We start from the raw sequence: 26,570 nt of genomic DNA, 5'->3' as shown, positions 1-26,570 counted from the left end.
GTCCCCCACTATTATTGTATTGTTGTCAATGTGTTTCTTTGCTTTTGGTATTAATTGCCTTATATAATTGGCTGCTCCCATGTTCGGGGCATAGATATTTACAATTGTTAGATCTTCTTGTTGGATAGACCCTTTAAGTAGGATATAGTGTCCTTCCTCATCTCTTATTACAGTCTTTGTTTTAAAATCTAGTTTGTCTGATATAAGGATTGCCACCCCAGCTTTCTTTTGGTGTCCATTAGCATGGTAAATGGTTTTCCACCCCCTCACTTTCAATCTGGGGGTGTCTTTGCGTCTAAAATGAGTCTCTTGCAGACAGCATATTGATGGGTCTTGTTTTTTAATCCAATCTGATAGCCTGTGTCTTTTGATTGGGGCATTGAGCCCATTTACATTCAGGGTAACTATTGAAAGGTATGAATTTAGTGCCATTGTATTACCTGTAAGGTGACTGTTAACTGTCTGTTGTCTGTGTTCGTTTCTGCTCTTTGCTGCTTTTAGGTTCTCTCTTTGCTTAGAGGACCCCTCTCAATATTTCTTGGAGGGCTGGTTTCGTGTTTGCAAATTCCTTTAGTTTTTGTTTGTTCTGGAAGCTTTTTATCTCTCCTTCTATTTTCAGTGATAGCCTAGCTGGATATAGTATTCTTGGCTGCATATTTTTCTCGTTTAGTGCTCTGAAGATATCTTGCCAGTCCTTTCTGGCCTGCCACGTCTCTGTGGATAGGTCTGTTGCCAATCTAATGTTTCTACCATTGTAGGTTACATATCTCTTCTCCCGAGCTGCTTTCAGGATTTTCTCTTTGTCTCTGAGACTCGTAAGTTTTACTATTAGATGTCGGGGTGTTGACCTATTTTTATTGATTTTGAGAGGGGTTCTCTGTGCCTCCTGGATTTTAATGCCTGTTTCCTTCCTCACATTAGGGAAGTTTTCTGCTATAATTTGCTCCAATATACCTTCTGCCCCCCTCTCTCTCTCTTCTTCTTCTTCTGGGATCCCAATTATTCTAATGTTGTTTCGTCTTATCGTATCACTTATCTCTCGAATTCTGCCCTCGTGATCCTGTAGTTGTTTCTCTCTCTTTTTCTCAGCCTCTTTATTTTCCATCATTTGGTCTTCTATATCGCTGATTCTCTCTTCTGCCTCATTTATCCTAGCAGTTAGTGCCCCCATTTTGGATTGCACCTCATCAATAGCCTTTTTGATTTCGATTTGGTTAGATTTTAGTTCTTTTATTTCTCCAGAAAGGGTTTCTCTAATAACTTCCACGCTTTTTTCAAGCCCAGCTAGTATCTTTAAAGTCATGATTCTGAACTCTAGGTCCGACATCATACTAATGTCTGTATTGAGTAGGTCCCTGGCTGAAGGTACTACCTCTTGTTCTTTTTGCTGAGGTGATTTCTTTCGTCTTGTCATTTTGTCCAGAGGAGAATAGATGAATGAGAGAACAAAATGCTAACAGGTTTACAACGTCCCCAGCAAATATACTGTATACAAATCAGAAAAGACCTGAAACCAGGGGAAAAGAAAGGGAAAGAAAGAAAAAAGAAAGAGAAAAAAAAAAAGAAAGAGAAAAAAAGAAAAAAGAGATAAAAACAAAAACAGAACAATACAAAAAAAGCAGAATGTGATCAAATATGATCAGGCTAGTGCATAGATCAGTGCCACACACTAGATTTTGGGCGTATTTTGGTCTGTTAGAAAAAAGTGCCTCCTAAAATTTTAAAGGAAGAAAGACATATATGTACAAAATAAGGGTTGATACAATGAAGGGATAGAAGATGACTGTAAAGATGAAAATTATAAAAGATTTTATAAAAGGACTTGATAAGATAAGAAGTTGTTTGAAAAAAGAAAGAAGATTTAAAAAAAAAAAAAGGAAAAAAGGGAGAGAATGTGATCAGGCAGGAGACTAGAACAGAACCATACACTAGTGATTTAGGGTATATTTTTATCTGTTAGAAGAAACTGTATCTCAAAATTTTAAAGAGAGAACAACTTATATATATATGCCAAAAATAAGGGTAACTACTATGAAGGGATAAAATATGACTCTAAAAATGAAAAATAAAAAATGTTTTTTGTTTTTTTTTAAAAAAGAGATTGATGAGATGTTGGTTGAAAAAGGGAAAAAGAAAAAGAAAAAAAAAACAGTTAACAAAAATTAACTTTGATGAACTAATGAATCATGGTAAAAAAAAGCCATGAATTCTATGTGCAGTATTCCCCTAGCGCTGGAGTTCTCCCATTCTCCTTGATCTGTAAACTTGGTCTTGGCTTGCTGGCTGTTCGTGCTGATCTTCTGGGGGAGGGGCCTGTTGCTGTGGTTTCCAAATGTCTTTGCCAGAGGCTGAATTGCCCCGCCCTTGTCGGTCCGGGCTAAGCAAGCTGCTCGGGTTTGATCTCAGGAGCTTTTGTTCCCTGCAAGCTCTCCGTACAGCCTTGGAGGACCAGGGCAAAAATGGTGGCCTCCCAATCTCCACCCAGAGGAGCTGAGAACTCGGGGCCCCGCTCCTCAGTGCGCCCCCAGAGAAAAGCAGTCACTCCCTTGTCCCTGGTCTCCGGCCGCACTCCGTGCTCACCCGGCCTGTGACCGAGCGTTTGTATCTCTGGCACCCGACCCCGTGTGGAGTCTCCAAACCCAGCAGATCCCTGCGGTGCGTTCCCGCGCCACTCCTCCCCGGGAAGGAAGGGGAGTCTCCCCAGATCTGCCGCCTGTTGGGTCCCTGCTGGAGGAGCAGTGGCCCGACTGGGCCGCGGATCACAGTTTATGGCAACCCCGAGCTGAGAGCCCACGCCTCAGCTCCGTCTCTGCAGCTGGCTTCCCCGCTCCGATACCTGGGAGCTCTGGCGCAATCAGGCTCCCCCGGTCTTTCTGTGACCCCAAGGGTCCTGAGACCCCACTGTCCCGCGAGGGTTCCACCCCCGCTTAGCCACTGGAGCGACGTCCCTCCGCGGAGCCGACTTCTAACAGTCCCGATTTTGTGCTCCGCGGCTCTATCACTTGCCAGAAGCGGCCGGCGGAGGCCCCTCCCCCGCCGTCTATCCTCCCGAATATCGCCTCGGATTCACTTCTCCGCACGTCCTACCTTCCAGTAAGTGGTCGCTTCTCTGTTCAGAGAGTTGTTGCTACTCTCCTCTTTGATCTCCTGTTGAGTTCGTAGGTGTTCAGAATGGTTTGATCCCTATTCAGCTGAATTCCTGAGACCAGAGGAAATCTAGGTCTCCTACTCCTCCGCCATCTTGCTCCGCCCTCCATTAATAGCCTTTTTGATTTTGACTTGGTTAGATTTTAGTTCTTTTATTTCTCCAGAAAGTGTTTCTCTAATATCTTCCATGCTTTTCTCAAGCCCAGCTAGTATATTTAAAATCGTCATTCTGAAATCTAGTTCTGACATCTTACTAATGTCTGTATTGATTAGGTCCCTGGCAGTCAGTACTGCCTCTTGGTGTTTTGTTTTGTTTTGTTTTGTTTTTGAGGTCTTTTTTTTTTTTCTGTCTTGTCATTTTGTCCAGAGGAGAATAGATGAGTGAGAGAACAAAATACTAATAGGGTAACAACGACCTCAGAAAAATATACACTAAACAATCAGAAGAGACCTGAAACTGGGGGAAAAGAAAGGGAAAGAAAGAAAAGAAGAAAAAAAAAAGAAAAAGTTATAAACAAACAAACAAAAATCAGAATATGATCAAATATGATCAGGCTGGTGCATAGATCAGTGCCACACACTAGATTTTGGGCATATTTTGGTCAGTTAGAAGAAACTGCCTCCCAAAATTTTAAAGAAGGAAAACTTATATATGTACAAAAATAAGGGTAAATATGATGCAGGGATGGAATATGATTGTAAAGATGAAAATTATCAAAGATTTTATGAAAGGAATTGATAAGATAAGAAGTTGGTTGAAAAAAGAAAGAAGAGGATTTAAAAAAAAAGGGAGAGAATGTGATCAGGCAGGAGACTAGAACAAAGCCATACACTAGAGATTTAGGGTATATCTTGGTCTGTTAGAAGAAACTGTATCCCAAAATTTTTAAGAGAGAACAATTTATATATATATACCAAAAATAAGGTTAACTACTATGAAGGGATAGAATATGACCCTAAAAATGAAAAATAAAAAAAATTTTTTTAAAAAGTGTTTGATAAGATGTTCTTTGAAAAAGGGGAAAAGAAAAATTCAAAAAAGAAAAAGAAAGTTAAAAAAAATTAACTTTGAAAGACTAAAGAATCATGGGGAAAAAGCCATGAATTCTACGTGCAGTATTCCCCTAGTGCTGGCGTTCTGCTGTTCTCATTGATCGGTAAACTTGGTCTTGGCTGGCTGTTATTCCTGATCTTCTGGGGGAGGGGCCTGTTGCTGTGGTTCCCAAATGTCTTTGCCGGGGCAGAATTGCCCTGCCCTTGCCTGTTCGGGCTCAGTAATCTGCTGGGGTTTGTTCTCCATAGCTTTTGTTCCCTGCAAGCTATCTGTACAGCTTTGGAGGATGAGAGTGAAAATGGCAGCCTCCCAATCTCCCCCCGCCAGGAGCCAAGAACTTGGGGCACTCTCTTCAGTGAGCCCCCAGAGAAAAGAAGTCAGTCACTCCCGTCTCCCCAGTCTCTGGCTGCACTCCGTGCTCACCCGGCCTGTGACTGAGCGTTTCTATCTCTGGCACCCGACTCGGTGTGGAGTCTCCAAACCCAGCAGATCCCTGCGGTGCGCTCCCGCGCCGCTTCTCCCGGGAGAGGAAGGGGAGTCTCCCCGGCTCTGCCGCTTGTTGGGTCCCTGCTGGAGGAGTAGGGGCCTGACTGTGCCGTGGATCACAGTTTATGGCAACCCCAAGCTGAGAGCCCGCACCTCAGCTCCGTCTCTGCAGCCAGCTTCCCTGCTCCAATACCTGGGAGCTCTGCCGCTCTCAGGCACCCCCAGTCTTTCTGTGACCCCGAGGGTCCTGAGACCACACTGTCCCGCGAGGGTTCCACCCCCCGCTTAGCCACTGGAGTTACATCCCTCAGTGGAGCCGACTTCTAAAAGTTCTGATTTTGTGCTCTGCGGCTCTATCACTTGCCAGTAGCGGCTGACAGAGGCCCCCTCCCCCGCCATCTGTCTTCCCGAATATCGCCTCAGATTCACTTCTCCGCACGTCCTACCTTCCAGAAAGTGGTCACTTTTCTGTTCAGAGAGTTGCTGCTATTCTTTTCTTCGATCTCCTGTTGAGTTTGTAGGTGTTCAGAATGGTTTGATGTGTATCTAGCTGAATTCCAGGGACCAGACGAAATTTAGGTCTCCTACTCCTCTACCATCTTGCTCCTCCCTCTGTGATTCATTGAACCACTAAATATTTCTTAAATCCATTCCTACTCCTTAGCTCTGTATCACTGCCCTTATTTCTATTTCTTTTTATCTCTGCTTAGACTGCTAGATAACTCTCTCTCTCTGCCTACAATTTTGTTATTTCATATCCACTCTTCACATAATAGACAGAATGATCCATTCAATGTAAATCTGACCATAACGATTGGGGTTTCTTTCTCCCTCTCTAGTCTTCCCCTCTTCTACTTTTCTGTACCTTCTTTGTAATCAGCCATAGCAATATTTTTCTAGATATGTCTTCTAAGGCAAAGAAAATAAAAGCAAAAATAAACTATTGGGACTACATCAAAATAAAAAGCTTTTGCACAGTGAAGGAAACCATCAATGAAACAAAGAGGCAGCCTACCGAATAAGAGAAGATATTTGCAAATGATATATCCAATAAGGGGTTAATATCCAAAGTATATAAAGTAGTTTTACAACTCAACACCAAAAAAACCAAACAATCTGATTTAAAAATGGGCAGAGGACCTGAATAGACATTTTTCCAAAGAAGACATACAGATGGCCAATAGACAGATGAAAAGATGCTCAATATCACTCATCATCAGGGAAATGCAAATCAAAACCACAATCTAATATCATCTCACACTTGTCAGAATGGCTAAAATCAAAAACATAAATAACAAGTGTTGATGAGGATGTAAAAGAAAAGGAACTCTCATGCACTTTTGGTGGGAATGTAAATTGACACAGCTACTGTGAAAAACAATATGGAAGTTCCTCAAGAAATTAGAAATAGAAATACCATATGATCCAATAATTCTACTACTGGGTATTTACCCAAAGAAAACGAAAATGCTAATTCAAAAAGATATAGACACCAGAGATTCTGAGTTGAAATATTGAACAGCAATGCAAAAGAATTAGACTCTAAAAATGAAATTATAGTAATTGCAAGTTTGTTTCACATATTTTTGTGTTTGCATAAGAGTATTTTAAAAATCTGTTTAATTCTAAACATCATTCAATAAATATAAAATAAACATTCTAAATGATAAGAAAAAGTGAGTAAATTTCTAGGCCTAGATGATTTTCATATTCTTATTGCAGTTTGTCATCTATCTTTTGAAGTAGGACACATGTATATTTAAAATACTTTGCTTAAGAATAATAGATAATAATCCCCTAATTTAATTTGTTATATATGGAAAAGGAAAATTACTATGTGGTGTGTATGGGAAAACTTCAGGCAATTGGATCATGAGTCTTCCATATCTGTACACTATCTCTGAATTTTATTTACTCAGAATACCAGTTTTTCTAAACTCTGAAGTAATGGTAGAAAGTACACTTTAATTATCTTTGTACCCTTGTGACCTAGCATATTTCAACTATTAAGTATGTAATTTGAGGGGAATGGCTCTTCTCTGACAACTATGGACATCTCCACGTAGACCACGTAAACACATCTTGACGCAAATCTAACGTAAGTCTTTGTTGAAAGCTTCATGTTTCCTCCTGGAACAAGGGGAGGTAAGCAGCCTTGTGAGGAGCTGCCACCAAACAGTTTCTCTATCTGCTTCCCTATCTGCAGGAGACTGTTACAAGGTCATTGCTCGTTCATCTCCCTAGTTTCTGTTGAACACAGACTTTCCACCTCTCTCCCTTAGGGTACAGCTGCAGGGTTCTGTGTACGTCTGTAAAACTGGTCGTTTACAGTTTTGAGTGAGTACCTCAGCAGCAGAACGACTCATTGTATATGCCACCAGTCATCTGGCCCAGCTTGTTCAGTGTACTCTGGGACTAAAGAGGCAGGAATCAACACTGTGCTGATCTTGCTTCTAGTTTATAAGTAACTGTCTTAATTCATTTGGGCTTATTGTCCCATTACCATCAAAATCTACGGAAATGTGGCAAGCCAAGCTAGCAGCTTCAGTGGTGACCTTTGTGACCCTGTTAAATACCACACTTCCACTTAGGGACTACTTGGCCACTTGTCAGTAACTAATATATAATGACTAAATAAGTAAAAGTAGTGGAAAATAAGAAAGGAAGGGAAATTGACCTATGACGAGATGAATAAAGTCTTTAACGGTTACTTCAAAGATACACCAGTCATGTGTCACTAGCCATTCCACGATTATCATAGTAATTGAAGACTTGTTTAAAAGATTATATTGGGGGGCTCCTGGGGGGGCTCAGATGGTTAAGCGTCTGCCTTCGGCTCAGGTCATGATCCTGGGGTCCTGGGATCAAGTCCCATGTTGGGCTCCCTCTTCAGCGGGGAACCTGCTTCTCCCTCTGCCTCTGTCTCTCTGTCTCTCATAAATAAATAAATAAAACATTTTTAAAAATTATATTGGGAATATATGAAAGATTATAAAAGTTTTATTGTTTTTTTCCATTTATTATACAATGATAGGTAGGCTTTATGGCTATATTATAATTGAGCAGGATCATAGAATATGGCCAACATCAGTAATGGTTTCTCCCATGTTTATACAGTAAGGTGAAGCTAAACAACTCAGAAGTATATATTGTCACTCTGTAGACTCCATCATCTAGGGCAGAGTTGGCAGTGTTTCTGTGAAGGCCAGATAATATTTTAGGCTTTGTGGACAACGTGATCTCTGTCATACTACTCAGTTCTGCTGTTGTAGTGCAAAAGGAGCCATAAACAATGTGTAAACAAATGAGTGCATCTGTGTTCCCATAAAATTTTATTTATGGACATGAAAATTTGAAATTTATATAGTTTTTATGTGTCACAAATAATATCCTTTTGGGTTTTTCAGCCATTTAAAAATGTAAAGATGATTCTTAGCTCATGGGTCATATAAAAATAGTTGGTGAAAAAGTAAAAAGATATATGCACCTTAAAAAAAAAAAAAAGATGGTGGGCTGGATTTGGCCAGTGTTCCATAGTTTACCAACCTCTGATAGGGAATAAGGCATGTGTCTATTATAGAATTTCTGAAAACCAGGATTTATAAGTTGAAGATTGACATAGGGCACAATGAGAAAAAGTGGACTTTCACAATATAAGGGTTTCATACTTTGTTTCTCTAAGTTAGGGTCACTTCATTATTATTTTTATCTTTTCTTATAGGTAATGGGAAGGTTGATTTTGATAAGTTGATGGATGGAGTAAAAACTCTTACAGGTGAGAAGTTAATATTAACCTAAGAGTATAAAGTTTATTCAAAATTATATTTCAAAGATATTTTTATTTCCTTGTTTATTCTACCTTTTTATCTTTCATTTGATAGAATTTTTTAAATCTAATTTCTTAGAGTTAGGCTTTTGATTGTCTACACTTTAGTAATAAAATTTCAGTGTTGTGTCCTGGCAGCAAATTCTTTGTTTTTTGAATTTGACCTTAATATATCACCTTTCCTATGTTGGGGGAAAATATTCTAGATCAAATCAATGAATAGTAAAGTAAAGCTCTAATAAATATATAGGTGATTATATTATTTAAAGATGATCAGAAACACTGTCTAATCTGATGATGGAATTATTTGGATCAATCCTAATAAAATCCTAATTCACTAGAAAAATATGTACTCCTTCTTTTCTTGTTTTGATAGTCCACACTTTTTGTAATTGTGTAATTTTATCTCCATTAATATGACATGGGTCATTTTAATAGTGTTAAGGGAAGGGATTTATTTAGATGAATGCTACTGGTTATATAATTAGATATGTTACACTCTGCCTTCATCAAGCAGTAAAGTTCATGTGGAACAGGCTCAGATGATTTTTTTTCACATTTTGAAATTAGGTCATCCTTAAAGTTCTTATCTGATTCTATCTTGTGTTTTTGAAGGAGGGGAGATTGATGTCAGTGTTGTGGGAAATAGTCTAGGAAACATGGGATTAGAGCTCACAAAAAAGGAATGGTTGACACTGCTGAAAAATCTACCAATAAATGGTAAGAATTTCAAATACTAGTATAGACTTTAAGGGAACTTACTATTACATATTTGTGAAAAGTTTAAAAATTGTCTTTATTTGATCGTGGAAGAAAGAATACATATCTTGCAATATTCAGTATGACCTTGCTCTGCCTCAGAATGAAGAAATTCCATCTCAGTTTAGGAATAACAAATACAGCAGTCATGAGTCCTGCCATTAGGGGGAAAAATTCATATTTTCACTTTCAAGTCCACTGAGAGGGAAAAAAATTAAACTGTGAATATGAGAAACAGAAAGTATGCACTAGAGGTGAAGAAAGACAAGTCAAAGAGAGAAATGAAAAAGAATATGTTTCAGTATGGGCATTAGTCAAGAATAGCTGTCTCTACTGTTGATGAGTAGGTGGAATATCTGCATTGTGAATCTTCTTTATTTCTTGATTTCATTGTTTAGAGTAAATTGGATATTTCTAGTGTAAGTAATCAAATATATCTTTTTAAAATTATAACTCTTATATTTTATCTTAGTGAATTCCTACATAATTTGTGACCCTAATTGTGCAATTTCTTACAGCAGATGGAAAGATCTATCAAAATAGGCTAATGGATTCTGTTAAGTCTCTTAAAGGTGAGTAAGAATTGTGAGAAAGTACAGATAGATCTGCAATCTGTCAAGTTTTTTATTTCCACTCTTCCCTAGTCATTAAATTTTGAATATCACTGGGCATCTATATTGATCTTATACTCCTTCATAAGACTGTTTGTAACTCACTATTATATTTTTACTTTTGTGTGCTGGGAAGAAGTCTCGTACTCCTAGGGAATTTTTTTGAACTTAGAGAAAAAAAATGAATGAAGCCTATGCAGGTAATTTGGTCATTAGTAGAAATAATCTGAAGTTTCAGCTAACAAAAATAAACTTCACTTATTGGTCAAAAAAATACAAAAGTTGTCATCTCCATATGACTCTAATACAGAATTGACTAAACAGTAGTTTCCCCTTATTGGATAGTACTGAACCCAATATATACTATGTTTTTTTCCTATACAAACATTCCTATGATAAAGTTTCATTTATAAATTAGGCACAGTAAGAGATTAACAACAATAATAAAATAGAGCAGTTATAACAATATACTATAATAAAAGTTATATGAATGTGGTCTCTCTCTCTCTCTCTCTCAAAATATCTTGTAGTACTGTACTCACTCTTCTTGTGATGATATGAGGTGGTAAAATGCCTACAATGATGAGATGAGGGGATGTGAATGACATAGGCATCGTGATGTAGCGTTAGACTACTCTGGACCTTCTGATGATAGGTCAGGAAGATATCTGCTTCCGGACCATGTTTGACAGTGGGTAACTGACACTGTAGAAAGCTAATCCGCAAATAAGGGGGGACTACTGTAACCTTCAAATTAATTAATTTTCCCCTTTAAAACTTTATGCCATGTAGCTTAGTCCTTGGAACCAGACTTATTTGAAGAGGTTTTAATTATTATGCCTGTTATTGATTTTTGTTATCATTTTTATCAGATTTACTGAGCCTTGAGTCTTACTCCTGTATGCTAAAGGGTTAATCGTAATACATAAGAATTAGTGGTTTTGTCACTTTTTGGATTCCTTAAATTTTGTCTATATACACATCTCTTTCCCAAGGAGGAATGGTTGATGTCAACAAGCTGGACATAGTTCTGGGAAATATGGGCATGAGCCTCACAGAAGAGGAACTTAAAGATCTGACACAGAATCTTCCAGAAAATGGTAACCATGTAAACATCACTGTCCTCCACAAGAGCACAGGAAAATATGCATTTTTTTTTTACAAAAACCCTGAGTATGATTATTTGGAATCAAAAAGCACTTTAGAAAAACTTAGAGAGAAAAAATAGGCTTAAAGTAAGAATCCTTTCTCCTGTCAGTCTCATCAACTTCATGACAGCTTTCTGCACTGTGGTGCTAGGCTCAGGGAAATTCTCAGGACTACTGGCAGGGCAGAGAAAAAGAATAAATCAGAAAAGAGGAAACAGTAAAAGAAATAAAGTAAGAGGAAGGTGGGGGGGTGGAAGTAGAATATGATGAGGAATAGAAGGAAGAAATTATAATAGTTGAAAATTATTAAAGTGCCACCAGGAATTTGCTTAAGTAAATAGTGATGGTCATATTTTCCATAGCTATTCAAAATAGAAAGTTAAGAGGAGTAAGGAGTAATGTCTCTCCACTGTAGATGGCAGCTGCTGCAGAGGAAGACCATTGTGGTGATTCTAGGAAGTATGTCATGTTTCTCCTACTCTTAACACTATGGATTCCCACATTTCTGGGCAAGTCTCCATGAGTCCATGCTAATGTTCAGGAACTTTAAATCCCAGTTGAACAATGGAAACTGTGACTTTTCTTAACCCCCCTATTCGTGTTTCAGAATTGATGAACAAGGGGTATGTAATTCTTGTTGGCGTATTTTCTTCATAACTTGCTATTTGTTTGATCCCAGGAAACAGACCTATAGCAGAGGTTTATATGCACGAGGTTTCTTGGGGAATACTCTCAGAACAATACCTATAAAGGAATGAGGGAAGCAGGATTGGGTAGAGGAAGTTCAACGGCAGTACAGTTGCTACAGAAGCCTCTGCTGATCCCACAGGGGTTGGGCCTTGTGCTCACACCAACCAGTCATTGGATATAGGCTGTTCTCTGAGAAGGGACATATCTTAGGTGAGGCCGCTCCTTTGATGTTGATGGTGAGCCTCAGATGGTGAATGATCATTCAGAGTCAGACCAGTGCAGTGGTTAAAAACACAGACTCTGGAGCCAGACTGACTAGGTTTGAATTCTAATCCTTCTGCTTAAAATTTGTGTCACCTTAATGTTTCTATGCCTTAGTTTCTTCATCTGTGAAAGGGGTACATTAATAGCACCTACTTAATAAGAGTTTTTTATAAGGGTTAAATCAGACCAGTGCCTTGCACATAATAGTGTTCAATGAAGTTGCTTATTATTATCATCATTTTGTTATTATTATAATCATTACTGTTATTATTAAGTCCCTCTAAAGGCTTATGATATTATATTCGCAAACCTTTTCAAAATGTTTACTTGACATCTGTCATTTAGGAAAACTTTAAGAAGGACCCAATACTAAAGTAAGAACAAACCTTTTCTCTTGACATTTCTATCAATCTATGTTAGTGGTTTCTTGTACTGTGAAGTCTCCACATTGCTGAGAATGTCACCAGGATTGGTGAAGGGCCAAGAGGGAGGCAAGGAAGAAGAAAAAATGTGGAAAGCGGGTACAGAGGGCAGGACCTATGACTGTGGAATGTAAGAGAATTTAAGGGTCAAATGGAAATAGATAAGGGAGAAAGCCCTAATGGGTATAATAATGATTAAAATTTCACCCCAAATTGCTTCATATTTGCAGAGACCATGTTCCCTCAGCTATTTACAATACAGAGAAAGAAATAGTATGTCCCCTTTTCTGTCGCCTCATAGACCCTTTCACAAAGTAAAGTTATCCACAATTTGGGCCAGCATGTTTGGCATGTTCTCCCTCCTTAGAAGGCTTTAGGGATTCCCATATGAGGTAGCCAGACTCCACCATCCAAGAGCTGATACTAGGCTTCAGTTCCCTTTTAATAAGCTAGAAACAAGCTCTGGTTTTTAAGAAATGTTAAGTAAAGTTGAAGTGTGACTGTTAAAGCAGTTCCCTTCTGGAAGAACAAGAACTGGAATATATTAACCTTAGAAGATTCCAATAAGGCCAAGAAATATCTCACCTGGAACATTTCCTACCTAGCTACTCCCATTGGGCAAATCAGTTTTTTCTCACCTTATTCTGATGCTGTTCAGTGGCATCTTTGTCATTTCTTACTTTCCATCTGTCAGAGATAAGCTCCTTCTAGAAGACCTTTTGTTAAATTACTCTTTTATTTTCCATTATTTTTGATCCACTAGTGCAACATGTGTGTTTTGTTTCCTTATTTTGTCTGTTGCTTGAATTTACAATAACATATAGAAAAACATGATTCTAGACGTGAGCCAGTCAACTTTTGCCTTGAAGACCTTCTTTTAGCTCAACATGCCCATCAGAGATCATAATGGATTTTTGTATTGCCCTTATTAGTTATATTTTCTCAATAATGTAGTTTACATTTCAAATTTGTCTTCTGCTGTTAGTCAAACAATAGGTAAATATTCAGAAAATAAAAGTGCAAAAATGTTTTTGCTGCTTTTCTCTTCTAGAAACATAGTACAATTGAGATTCTGATTTAGTGAGCTAATTCTATGTAATATTTCTATTTTATTGTCCCTTTAAAAACTGATACAGGGGCATCTGGGTGGCTCAGTTGGTTAGGCATCCGACTCTTGGTTTCGGCTCAGGTCGTGATCTCAGGGTCATGAGATAGAGCCCCACATCAGGCTCTGCACTCAGTGGGGAGTCTGCTTGAGATTCTCTCTCTCTCCCTCCCTCTCCCTTTGCCCCTCCCTACCCATATGCTCACTCACTCTTTTTCTCAAATTAAATAAATCTTTAAAAAAATTAAAACTGATACAACAAACCATTGAATATCTATTATATATCTGAAGGCTACAGTTAACCTCTAGTATGTCTTAAATAATTACCAACTTGCACATATAATTTAAAGGGTTGATGAAGTCTTTTCAGTTTAATAGTAACAATGAATAAGTAATGAGTGTGGGCTGACTTTACATGAATGGAAATTTTCAAAACTTAAAACACTGAAATATTGTAGATATTAATTTTTGATTTTTTTCCCAATAGCCTAGGTAAATAATTTTCTAAGATCTAAATGCTAAAAAGCAGCTAGGATAGAAGGAATTTCCTTTATATATCATTCTTTTATGACTAAAATTTTTAATATCTTAAAGCAAAAAAGTTAATGTCACATTAACTGTGTTTGTGAGGTATAAAACCTTTTTCTTCTTCACACTAATGAAGGGGGAAAATAGAATAAGATTCTAGAGCAGGTGATAATTACTAAATTCTTTTGGCTCATTTTCTCTTCTCTAATGTTACATATGAGTGTAATTTGTATGTTGTCTTTCAGTTGATGGAAAAGTTGATATAAAACAGGTAATGGATGCAGTGAAATCTTTCACAGGTTAGTGATACTTTAGTAATATCCTGGCGGCCCCCAAGGCTTTACAATAATTTCTGTTTTTCTGTGGTGTTTTCCCAATATCCTGCCACTAGATCCAATAGAAAGTTTTGTCTTAGATTATATAAATTTAAGTTTGGCAAAAGGAAGTAAAAATTTAAAAAAAATACAAAAAATACCTACAGGACTAAATCTTAGTAAGATCCTGCATTCTGTAGAGCTTTACTACCTAATAAAATGATTCCCTGCATGAAACTCTAGTCAGGCACAATAAATGACACTGTAGATTTTTGAAGGATTGAGTTAACATTGTCAACAATTACATTATTAATAAAATCATGTAACACTTTCTTACATTACCCACCTATGTGGATTAATTTGAACAGTAATAGAAATGAATTTATTTTTTCCCAAAATTAAAAAAAAAATCCCTTACCTATTAGTATTGAAAGATCAACTAAGGTTTCAAGACTATGTAATGAATGAGGACTGCATTGTACTTTTGCTATTCAACTTAAAATTTGGGATCATCAATAATATGTACACCTATTTCTAACTTTTTGAAGGTGAAAAGGTTGATATCGATAACTTGGAAAATGTACTGAAAAATATGGGGATTGAACTCGCTGATCCGGAATATACAAAGCTGGTGAAAGCACTGCCCATTAGGGGTAAGCCTAAAAAATGCAGCTGGACCCTTTTTAGCAACTAGACTTTGTTCAAGCCTGAGAGGGAAGGCCTAAAGACTACTGGGAAGTAGAAACTTTGGGTTATTTTAAAAACCTGTCACCCAGATTGGAGGATGTTTTACAAAGTGATGTTTTGTACTCTCCAAAAATGTGAAAATCACAAAATACAAAGACTGAAGAATTGTCCCACATTAAAGGATGAAAAGGGGCCCCCGGGTGGCTCAGTCAGTTAAGCATCTGCCTTTGCCTCAGGTCATGATCCCTGGGTCCTGGGATTGAGCCCCGCGTTCGAGTTTGGCTCCCTGCTCAGTGGGGAGCCTGCTTCTCCCTCTCCCTCTCTCACTCCCCCACCCCTGCTTGTGTTCTCTCTCGTTCTCTCAAATAAATAAATAAATAAAGTCTTAAAAAAAAAAAAGAATAAAGAGCCATGACAACTTAATGCTTGCTATAGATGACATCAATGGAGAAATTGGTGAAATTTGAGTAAATTCTGTACATCAGTTAAGTGTACTGCACCAATTTTAATCTTTTTATTTGGATAATTGTACTGTGGTTGTGTGAGAGAAGTATATATATGTGTGTATATATATGTATGTGTATATTTTTTAATTTTTTTATTTAAATTCAATTTAATCAACATATACTATCTTACTAATTTTAGAGGTAGAATTTAGTGAGTCATCAGTTGCATACTTTTTTTTTAAAGAAAATACACACTAAAGTATTCAGGGGTTAAAGGCATTGTGTCTGCAACTTACAAACATTCAGAAAAAAAAATAACATTCATATACAGAAAGGATGATAAAAGAAATATGGTAAAATGTTAACACTTGAAAAATCTGGGTGAAGAGTATGAGAATTTTTTGTACTATTTTTGCCACTTTCTGTAAGTCTCAAACCATATTAAAATAAAAAGCTTAAACTAAAAACTTATAAAGCTCTGTTAGTGTCATATAGATTTTGTTTTGAGACTCTGAACTCTCCAGTGAAAACCTGCCATGATAAGATAAGCAATGACCCAAATGTTGCTTAAAAAGAATTTTAATATTTTTAGATGGTTGGGTTTTTTGTTTCCTATTATTTTAACTTTTTATTTTTATTTTGACATAATTTCAAACTTAGAAAAGTCTTAAGAATAGTACAAAGAACTCCCTTTACCAAGATTAACCAATTTGTTCAGTTTACCCATTTGTTTTATCATTTATTCACACCCTCTCTTTCTCTCTCCCCAACACACACACGTGTGCACACTTTTTTTCTGAATCAATTGCAGAAATATTTACCATCAAACACCCAGAAATATTAAATTCACAAGATTTAAAACTGCATGAGGAAAAAAAAAGCAAATCACGGTTTAGAAAAAGCATTTGCATCAGGTATGACAAAGACATAATGAGCTTCTTAAAGACCTCTTTGTTAAGTAAAAAGACAACCCAATGTAAGAATGGACACTGGACAAGGGACATCAACGTGTGTATATAAATGGATGTGAAATACTTGAAACACTTGAAACAACCTGATCGTGTGTATTTCAGCATGATGGAATTCTGCTAAAAATAGCCATGTGAGACAAAGTGTACATTTGTACATTTAAAGATTTCAGCATTCCTTAACTTTAGTGCTACTTAAAGGTAAAACAGAACAAAATTCTAGGACAAATTATTCTTTTTGAATATAAGAAATAAATTCTATTCTTATGAATTCCCTTATGAATTTCCCTGTTTCGTAAACCAATGCCTTTTTTTTTAAACAGATGATGGAAAGGTGTATCAAAATAGGATATTAGAGGCTCTGAAGTCTTTAAAAAGTGAGTAAGAATTCTAATGTATTATTGTTTTTGTCTGAAATCTTCAGGCTTTGAATAAGATTTTGAGTCCAGTCTCACTCTTCATATTTTTAGTCCTTACTTTTGCTTCTTTCAATATATTTTCACTTGACAGAGAAATAGTGTCTGTACTTTTATCTTTATTAGGAAATAACATACTTGAAATTTTCCTGATTTTGTTTCCAAATAAATAACTGGTATCTGAGTATGTGCAGCAAAACTGAAGTAGAGGATTAGCTTCATTTTACCATATTAGGAAAGTTGTCCAGCAACAGACACAGCCAATCTTAGAGTCTGAGCAACAAAATAAATACTTCTTACTGTGTGTTAGGACTATTAGAAGTAACAGATGAGTAGATGCCAATTGCCTTTAAGCCTGGTAACCTTCTTTCTTTTTTATTTTTTTATTGTTATGTTAATCACCATACATTACATCATTAGTTTGTGATGTAGTGTTCCATGATTCATTGTTTGTGCATAACACCCAGTGCTCCATGCAGAACGTGCCCTCTTTAATACCCATCACCAGGCTAACCCATCCCCCCACCCCCCTCCCCTCTAGAACCCTCAGTTTGTTTTTCAGAGTCCATGATCTCTCATGGTTTGTCTCCCGCTCGGATTTACTCCCCTTCATTCTTCCCCTCCTGCTATCTTCTTCTTTTTTTTTTTCTTAACATATATTGCATTATTTGTTTCAAAGGTACAAGTCTGTGATTCAACAGTCTTGTACAATTCACAGCGCTCACCATAGCACATACCCTCCCCAATGTCTATCACCCAGCCACCCCATCCCTCCCACCCCCCACCACTGCAGCAACCCTCAGTTTGTTTCCTGAGATTAAGAATTCCTCATATCAGTGAGGTCATATGATACATGTCTTTCTCTGATTGACTTATTTCACTCAGCATAACACCCTCCAGTTCCATCCACGTCGTTGCAAATGGCAAGATCTCATTCCTTTTGATGGCTGCATAATATTCCATTGTATATATATACCACATCTTCTTTATCCATTCATCTGTCAATGGACATCTTGGCTCTTTCCACAATTTGGCTATTGTGGATATTGCTGCTATAAACATTGGGGTGCACGTACCCCTTCAGATCCCTATATTTGTATCTTTGTGGTAAATACCCAGTAGTGCAATTGCTGGATCATATGGTAGCTCTATTTTCAACTGTTTGAGGAATCTCCATACTGCTTTCCAGAGTGGTTGCAAAGCCTGGTAACCTTCTTAAGAACTCCCTTTCTATGTAGACTTGTCACCAGTATAGGTTTTAAGGAAATGTACTCCATTTCCATTGTTCCTACTGACTTTCTCTGTCCTCTTGGAAAAGTCAAATGGAAATTAGAGTCTTATCAGGAATGGCAATAAAATACAAAGATACAAATCATATTTTGTTGTCTCTTTTATTATAAATAGCTATACATACTCATTAAAAACATTTAAAGGAACGAATGTATTTTTTATGTTTTAGATCATTTAGTTGCTCTCGTGTTCCTTTTCTGCCTTTCTTAAGGAGGAAGAGTTGGTATAAAAAACCTGATACCTCTTCTGGAAAAAATGGATATCAAGCTCACTGAAAAAGAACTTGCACAGCTGAAAGAAAATCTACCTGTTGATGGTATGGATAATAGATACTATTGTCAGTCCCTAAAGGGAATTTTTTCTATCTTGTAGATGACAATTTCTAACACTAGATTTAGTTAGTGGTATAATAAATGTTCAAAATCCGGGGGAACCCTAAAGTGAGGAACAAGGCAAAGATGCCTACTAATGTTACTGCCACACAACATTGTTTTAAAAATTCTAGCTACTTCAGTGAGAAAGTAAGATTAAATAATATTGGGAAAGGCACAATATTACCCTTAGTTTCAGATGACATGATTGTGTATCTAGGAAACCCAAGAAGCACACAAACTAAAGGAAATTAGAACTATTGGAACTATTGAGTCTTCAATAAGCCATTTTGGTTCAGGTGGCTCAACATAAGATAAATGTGTAAAACTTAATTGCTTTCTCTAAGCTAGCAATAACCAGGTAGAAATAGATGTAGGAAAAACATCTGATTTATAACATCAACAAAACCCATAAAATATCTAGGAATGAATTTTATAAGAAATAGGATTCATATGAAGAAAACTATAAAATCTTAAATGGAACATAAAATAAAAAATTAATGTTCTTGAAAAATTAACTAACATACGGGATCAGATATGTTAAATCAGACTCACATGAATCAGAGATCTTATCAAGTATCAAGCTTTCCTAAATAATGTCAAGGATAAAAGTAATCAAAAAGGCAAATACAGGTCTGAGATGTCAAGGACAGCTTCACAGTTTTCTTCCTTCCCATGTTGGATATGCCATTCTGACCCAGAATAGATGAAATCTCTGTGTGAAGACCACAGGGTCACCTTACACAATAGAAGCATTTAAATTATGAAACATCTCCAGAGAGTTGTATAGCCTATGTTACATTTCCAGTGAGCCATGCCTCATAAGTCATGGATTCTATCTACCGTAGGTGATTCTTAGCCGGAGACATACTGTTAAGAGCATTTCAAACATAAAGTCTCTTCCCATAGCAAATATCATTAGTCTGTTTATCTGGAGGACCATTTGACAAGGATATTAAACTGGGTCACTTGCCTTCTTTCTTTTCCTCCAAAGGCATCCCCTCAGTACAGGAAGTTAATGGATTGTAGACCATCTGCTTTAACACTTTCCTCTCGGAAATATTTAATAAAAATATTTAATTTAATATAAAATGTTCAGTATCCCAGTGGGGTGTTATTATAAGAGCTTATAAATGATTTAAAAGAACAAATTAGTCTGTTAGCCATTTGTATGTCTTTGGAGAAGTGTCTGCTCATGTCTTCTGCCCATTTTTTGACTTGATTATTTGTTTTTTGGGTGTTGAGTTTGAGAAGCTCTTTATAGATCTTGGATACCAGCCCTTTCTCTGTAGTGTCATTTGCAAATATCTTCTCCCATTCTGTGGGTTGCCTCTTTGTTTTGTTGACTGTTTCCTTTGCTGTGCAGAAGCTTTTTATCTTGATGAAGTCCCAAAAGTTCATTTTTGCTTTTGTTTCACTAGCCTTTGGAGTTGTATCTTGAAAGAAGTTGCTGTGGCCGATGTCAAAGAGGTTACTGCCTATGTTCTCCTCTAGGATTTTGATGGATTCCTGTCTCACATTGCGGTCTTTCATCCATTTTGAGTTTATCTTTGTGTATGATGTTAAAGAATGGTCGAGTTTCATTCTTGTGTATATAGCTGTCCAATTTTCCCCTCACCATTTATTGAAGAGACTGTCTTTTTTCCATTGCATATTTTTTCCTGCTTTGTCGAAGATTATTTGACCATAGAGTTGAAGGTCCATATCGGGATTCATCATCATTAGCCATCAGGGAAATCCAAATCAAAGCCACATTGAGATACCAACTTACACCAGTTAGAATGGCAAAAATTGACAAGGCAAGAAACAACAAATATTGGAGAAGTTGTGGAGAAAGGGGAACCCTCTTACACTGTTGGTGGGAATGCAAGTTGGTACAGCCACTTTGGAAAACTGTGGAGGTACCTCAAAAAATTAAAAATAGAGCTACCCTATGACCCAGCAATTGCACTACTGGGTATTTACATCAAAGACACAGATGTAGTGAGAAGGAGAGCCATATGCACTCCAATGTTCATAGCAGCAATGTCCACAATAGCCAAACTGTGGAAAGAGACAAGATGCCCTTCAACAGATGAGTGGATAAAGAAGATGTGGTCCATATATACAATGGAATATTACTCAGCCAACAGAAAGGATGAATACCCAACTTTTACATCAACATGGATGGGACTGGAGGAGATTATGCTAAGTGAAATAAGTCAAGCAGAGAAAGTCAATTATCATATGGTTTCACTTATTTGTGGAACATAAGGAATAGCGTGGAAGACATTAGGAGAAGGAAGGGAAAAATGAAGGGGAGGAAATCGGAGGGAGAGATGAACCATGAGAGACTATGGACTCTGAGAAACAAATTGAGGGTTTTAGAGGGGAGGCGGGTGGAGGAATGGGTTAGCCCAGTGTTGGGTATTAAGGAGAGCATGTACTGCCTGGAACACTGGGTGTTATACGAAAACAATGAATCATGGATCACTACATCAAAAACTAATGATGTATGGTGACTAACATAATTCAATAAAATTAAATTTAAAAAAAGAACAAATGAAAGAAGAAATCCCCAACTATAGCCAAGAAAATTATGAAAAAAGAAAACTAGAATGGAGATTTGCCTTACCATATATTAGCACTTACTATAAAATTACTATAATCAAAACAAAATTTCTTTGGCAAGTAATAGATAAATAAGTAGACTCAACAAAATCGTTAAAAAAATAGATCCCAGTATAATGGCTATCGTGATATATATTAAAGAATGATTTTAAAATAGTATTGGCTATCTGTCTAAAAGAAAAAAATTAGAAATCACCTTACCTTACAATAAACAAAAATACTTTCTATGTGAATTGAAGCTCTAAATATGAAATATAAATAAATAAAAATATTAGGAAAAATTGGAATATTTTGTAACATTACGTTGAGGGAGACTTTCTTAAATAACACAGTTACCCAGAAGCAAGAAAAGAGAAAAAACTCCATGAGTTTATGTTCTTTTAGATTAAACATATAAAGGAGATCATACAGTATTTGCCTTTCTCTGTCTGATTTATTTCACTTAGCCCCCAAGTTCTATCCATATTATTGCAAATGGTTGATTTTCTTCTTTTTTATAACTGAATAATATTCCATTGTATATATACACAACATTTTCTTTATCCATTCATCCACTGAATAGATGCTTAGGTTGTTTCCATGTCTTTGCTATCGTGAATTATGCTACAATGGAGTGGGGATGCAGATATCTCTTCAAGATAGTGATTTTGTTTACTTTGGATATATACACAGAAGTGTAATTGCTGGACCATATGGTAGTTCTATTTTAATTTTTTGAGGAACCTTCGTACTCTTCACATTGGCTGCACCAATTTTCACTTTCACCAACAGTGCACAACAGTGCACAAGGGTTCCCTTTTCCCCACATCCTTGCCAGTATTTGTTATCTCTTGTCTTTTTGATACTAGCCATTCTAACAGGTGTGAGGTGATACCTCATTGTGGTTTTGATTTGCATCTACCTGATGATTAGTGAGGATGAACCACTTTCTCATGGACTTGTTGGCTATTTGAATATCTTCTTTGGAAAAATGTCTTTTCAGGTCCTTCACCCATTTTTAAATTGTATTATTTTATTTCTTTGCTATTGAGGCATATCAGTTCCCTATATAGTTTGGATATTAACCTCTTACCAGATATATATGGTTTGTAAATATTTTCTTCCATTCTGTAGGTTGCCTTTTTACTTTGTTGATTATTTCTTTTGCTGTGAAGAGAAGCTTTTCAGGCTGATGTAGTCTAACTTGCTTATTTTTTATGTTGTTGCTTGTGCTTTAGGTGTCACATCCAAAAAATCATTGCCAAGACCAACATCAAAGAGCTTTTTGTCTGTTTCCCTTGGGAGTTTTATGATTTCAGGTCTTACATTTAAGTCTTTAATTCATTTTGAGTTAATTTTTGTAAATGGTCTAAGACAGGAGTCTAATCTCATTCTTTGGCATGTGAATATCCAATTTTCCCAGAACCATTTAATGAAGACACTTTCTTTTCTCCATTGAGTATTCTTGGCTCCCTTGTCTAATATTTGTATCTAGACCCTTAATTTTCTTTCATTGGTCTAAGTGTGTGTGTTTTATGCCAATACTATACTGTTTTGATTACTATAGATTTGTAATATAGTTTGAAATTAAAAAAAAGTGTGATCCTCCAGCCTTGTTCTTCTTCTGAGGATTGGTTTGGCTTTTGTGGTTCCAAATGAATTTTAGGATTGTTTTATATATCTGTAAAAAATGCCATTGGAATCCCAATGTGAATTGCATTGAATTTATAGAAGACTTTGGCTTAGTAAGGACATTTTAGCAGTATTAATTATTCCAATCTATGAACTCAGGATATATTTCCATTTATTGGGTATCTCTTCCAAATTTATTCCTAAGCACTTTATTGTTTGTGATGCTATTGTAAATGAGATTGTTTTCTTTACTTCTTTTCCTGATAATTCATTATTAGTGTATAGAAACACCACTGATTTTTTTTTCATTTGACTTGCTTTATTGAGATATTTGCTTTACTGTCGTGCTGTGGAACCAAATCCATAATGTCTCTGAGGTATGCCTATATATGTGCTTCTTTTTTTTTAACTCTTTTTTATTAACATAATGTATTATTTTTTTCAGGGGTACATGTCTGTGATTTATCAGTCTTACACAATTCATAGCACTCACCATAGCATATACCCTCCCCAATGTCCATCACCCAGCCACCCCATCCCTCCCACCCCCCTCCACTTCAGCAACCCTCAGTTTGTTTCCTGAGATTAAGAGTCTCTTATGGTTTGTCTCCCTCTCTGGTTTCATCTTATTTCATTTTTCCCTTTCTTCCCCTATGATCCTCTGACTTGTTTCTCAGATTCCTCATATCAGTGAGATCATATGATACTTGTCTTTCTCTGATTTACTTATTTTGCTTAGAATAATACCCTCTAGTTCCATCCACATCATTGCAAATGGCAAGATTTCATTTTTGATGGCTGCATAGTATTCCGTTGTGTGTGTGTGTGTGTGTGTGTGTGTGTGTGTGTGTGTGTGTGTGTGTGTACACATATACCACCTCTTCTTTATCCATCTAGGACATCTAAGTTCTTTCCATAGTTTGGCTATTGTGGACATTGCTGCTATAAACATTGGGGTGCATGTGCCCCTTCGGATCACAACATTTGTATCTCTGGGGTAAATACACAGTAGTGCAATTGCTGGGTTGTAGGCTAGCTCTATTTTCAACTTTTTGAGGAACCTCCAAACTGTTTCCAGAGTGGCTGTACCAGCTTGCATTCTCACCAATAGTGTAGGAGGGTTCCCCTTTCTCCGCATCCTCGCCAACATCTGTCGTTTCCTGACTTGTTAATTTTAGCCATTCTGACTGGTGTGAGGTGGTATCTCATTGTGGTTTTGACTTATATTTCCCTGATGCCAAGTGATGTTGAGCAGTTTTTCACATGTCTGTTGGCCATTTGGATGTCTTCTTTGGAGAAATGTCTGTTCATGTCTTCTGCCCATTTCTTGATTGTTTTACTTGTTCTTTGGGTGTTGAGTTTGATAAGTTCTTTATAGATTTTGGATACGAGCCCTTTATCTGATATGTCATTTGCAAATATCTTCTCCCATTCTGTCGGTTGTCTTTTGGTTTTGTGGACTGTTTCTTTTGCTGTGCAAAAGCTTTTTATCTTGATGAAATCCCAATAGTTCATTTTTGCCCTGGCTTCCCGTGCCTTTGGCGATGTTTCTAGGAAGAAGTTGCTGCGGCTAAGGTCGAAAAGGTTGCTACCTGTGTTCTCCTTTAGGATTTGGATGGACTCCTGTCTCACGTTTAGGTCTTTCAACCATTTGGAGTCTATTCTTGTGTGTGGTGTAAGGAAATGGTCCAGTTTCATTCTTCTGCATGTGGCTGTCCAATTTTCCCAACACCATTTGTTGAAGAGACTGTCTTTTTGCCATTGGACATTCTTTCCTGCTTTGTCAAAAATAAGTTGACCATAGAGTTGAGGGTTCATTTCTGGGCTCTCGATTCTGTTCCATTGATCTATGTGTCTGTTTTTGTGCCAGTACCATACTGTCTTGATGATGACAGCTTTGTAATAGAGCTGGAAGTCCGGAATTGTGATGCCGCCAGCTTTGCTTTTCTTTTTCAGTATTCCTCTGGCTATTCTGGGTCTTTTCTGGTTCCATACAAATTTTAGGATTATTTGTTCCATTTCTTTGAAAAAAGTGGATGGTATTTTGATGGGGATTGCATTGAATGTGTAGATTGCTCTAGGTAGCATTGACATCTTCACAATGTTGATTCTCCCAATCCATGAGCATGGAACGTTTTTCCATTTCTTTGTGTCTTCTTCAATTTCTTTCATGAGTATTTTATAGTTTTCTGAGTACAGATCCTTTGCCTCTTTGGTTAGATTTATTCCTAGGTATCTAATGGTTTTGGGTGCAATTGTAAATGGGATAGACTCCTTGATTTGTCTCTCTTCTGTCTTGTTGTTGGTGTATAGGAATGCCACTGATTTCTGTGCATTGATTTTATATCCTGCTACTTGACTGAATTCCTGTATGAGTTCTAGCAGTTTTGGGGTGGAGACTTTTGGGTTTTCCACATACAGTATCATATCATCTGCAAAGAGTGAGAGTTTGACTTCCTCTTTGCCGATTTGGATGCCTTTGATTTCTTTTTGTTGTCTGATTGCTGTGGCTAGGACTTCTAATACTATGTTGAATAGCAGTGGTGAGAGTGGACATCCCTGCCGCGTTCCTGACCTTAGGGGAAAAGCTCTCAGCTTTTCCCCATTGAGAATGATATTCGCTGTAGGTTTTTCATAGATGGCTTTTATGATATTGAGGTATGTACCCTCTATCCCTATGCTCTGAAGAGTTTTGATCAAGAAAGGATGTTGTACTTTGTCAAATGCTTTTTCTGCATCTATTGAGAGGATCATATGATTCTTGTTCTTTCTTTTGTTAATGTATTGTATCACGTTGATTGATTTGCGGATGTTGAACCAGCCTTGCAGCCCAGGAATAAATCCCACTTGGTCATGGTGAATAATCCTTTTAATGTACTGTTGGATCCTATTGGCTAGTATTTTGGTGAGAATTTTTGCATCCATGTTCATCAAGGATATTGGTCTGTAATTCTCTTTTTTGATGGGGTCTTTGTCTGGTTTTGGGATCAAGGTAATGCTGGCCTCATAAAATGAGTTTGGAAGTTTCCCTTCCATTTCTATTTTTTGGAACAGTTTCAGGAGAATAGGTATTAATTCTTCTTGAAATGTCTGATAGAATTCCCCTGGGAAGCCATCTGGCCCTGGGCTTTTGTTTCTTGGGATATTTTTGATGACTGTTTCAATTTCCTTAGTGGTTATAGGTCTGTTCCGGTTTTCTATTTCTTCCTGGTTCAATTTTGGTAGTTGATACATCTCTAGGAATGCACCCATTTCTTCCAGGTTATCTAATTTGCTGGCATAGAGTTGCTCATAATATGTTCTTATAATTGTTTGTATTTCTTTGGTGTTGGTTGTGATCTCTCCTCTTTCATTCATGATTTTGTTGATTTGGGTCATTTCTCTTTTCTTTTTGATCAGTCTGGCCAGGGGTTTATCAATCTTGTTAATTCTTTCAAAGAACCAGCTCCTAGTTTCGTTGATCTGTTCTACTGTTCTTTTGGTTTCTAGTTCATTGATTTCTGCTCTGATCTTTATGATTTCTCTTCTCCTGCTGGGTTTAGGCTTTATTTGCTGTTCTTTCTCCAGCTCCTTTAGGTGTAGGGTTAGGTTGTGTATTTGAGACCTTTCTTGTTTCTTGAGAAAGGCTTGTATTGCTATATACTTTCCTCTCAGGACCGCCTTTGCTGTATCCCAAAGATTTTGAACAGTTGTGTTTTCATTTTCATTGGTTTCCATGAATTTTTTTAATTCTTCTTTAATTTCCTGGTTGACCCATTCATTCTTTAGTAGGATGCTCTTTAGCCTCCATGTATTTGAGTTCTTTCCGACTTTCCTC

General features: G+C 37.0%; 1 protein-coding gene across 5 annotated transcripts in view; it reads left to right on the top strand.

Moving 5' to 3' along the window:
- Window positions 1–26,570, top strand: part of EFCAB3 (EF-hand calcium binding domain 3) — a 306,183-nt gene that overhangs the window by 75,684 nt on the left and 203,929 nt on the right. For 2 of the 5 annotated variants that reach the window (XM_073883094.1, XM_073883092.1), the window contains 4 exons: window positions 14,286–14,339; window positions 14,903–15,007; window positions 16,779–16,832; window positions 18,373–18,477. In XM_073883094.1, coding sequence (XP_073739195.1) covers window positions 14,286–14,339; window positions 14,903–15,007; window positions 16,779–16,832; window positions 18,373–18,477 — 318 coding nt within the window. Of the gene's footprint in view, window positions 1–8,408; window positions 8,463–9,128; window positions 9,234–9,790; window positions 9,845–10,878; window positions 10,984–14,285; window positions 14,340–14,902; window positions 15,008–16,778; window positions 16,833–18,372; window positions 18,478–26,570 lie in introns of all 5 variants that reach the window. The other 3 variants (XM_073883091.1, XM_073883095.1, XM_073883093.1) reach the window with 3 other exon arrangements.

Source organism: Callorhinus ursinus, unplaced genomic scaffold, assembly GCF_003265705.2.
Source record: "Callorhinus ursinus isolate GAN/ISIS: 27379988/994484 unplaced genomic scaffold, GSC_fseal_2.0 scaffold50, whole genome shotgun sequence".
NCBI classification, from domain to species: domain Eukaryota; kingdom Metazoa; phylum Chordata; class Mammalia; order Carnivora; family Otariidae; genus Callorhinus; species Callorhinus ursinus.
Note: the sequence above shows the minus strand (reverse complement) of the source record. Positions and strands in the feature narration are given on the sequence as shown.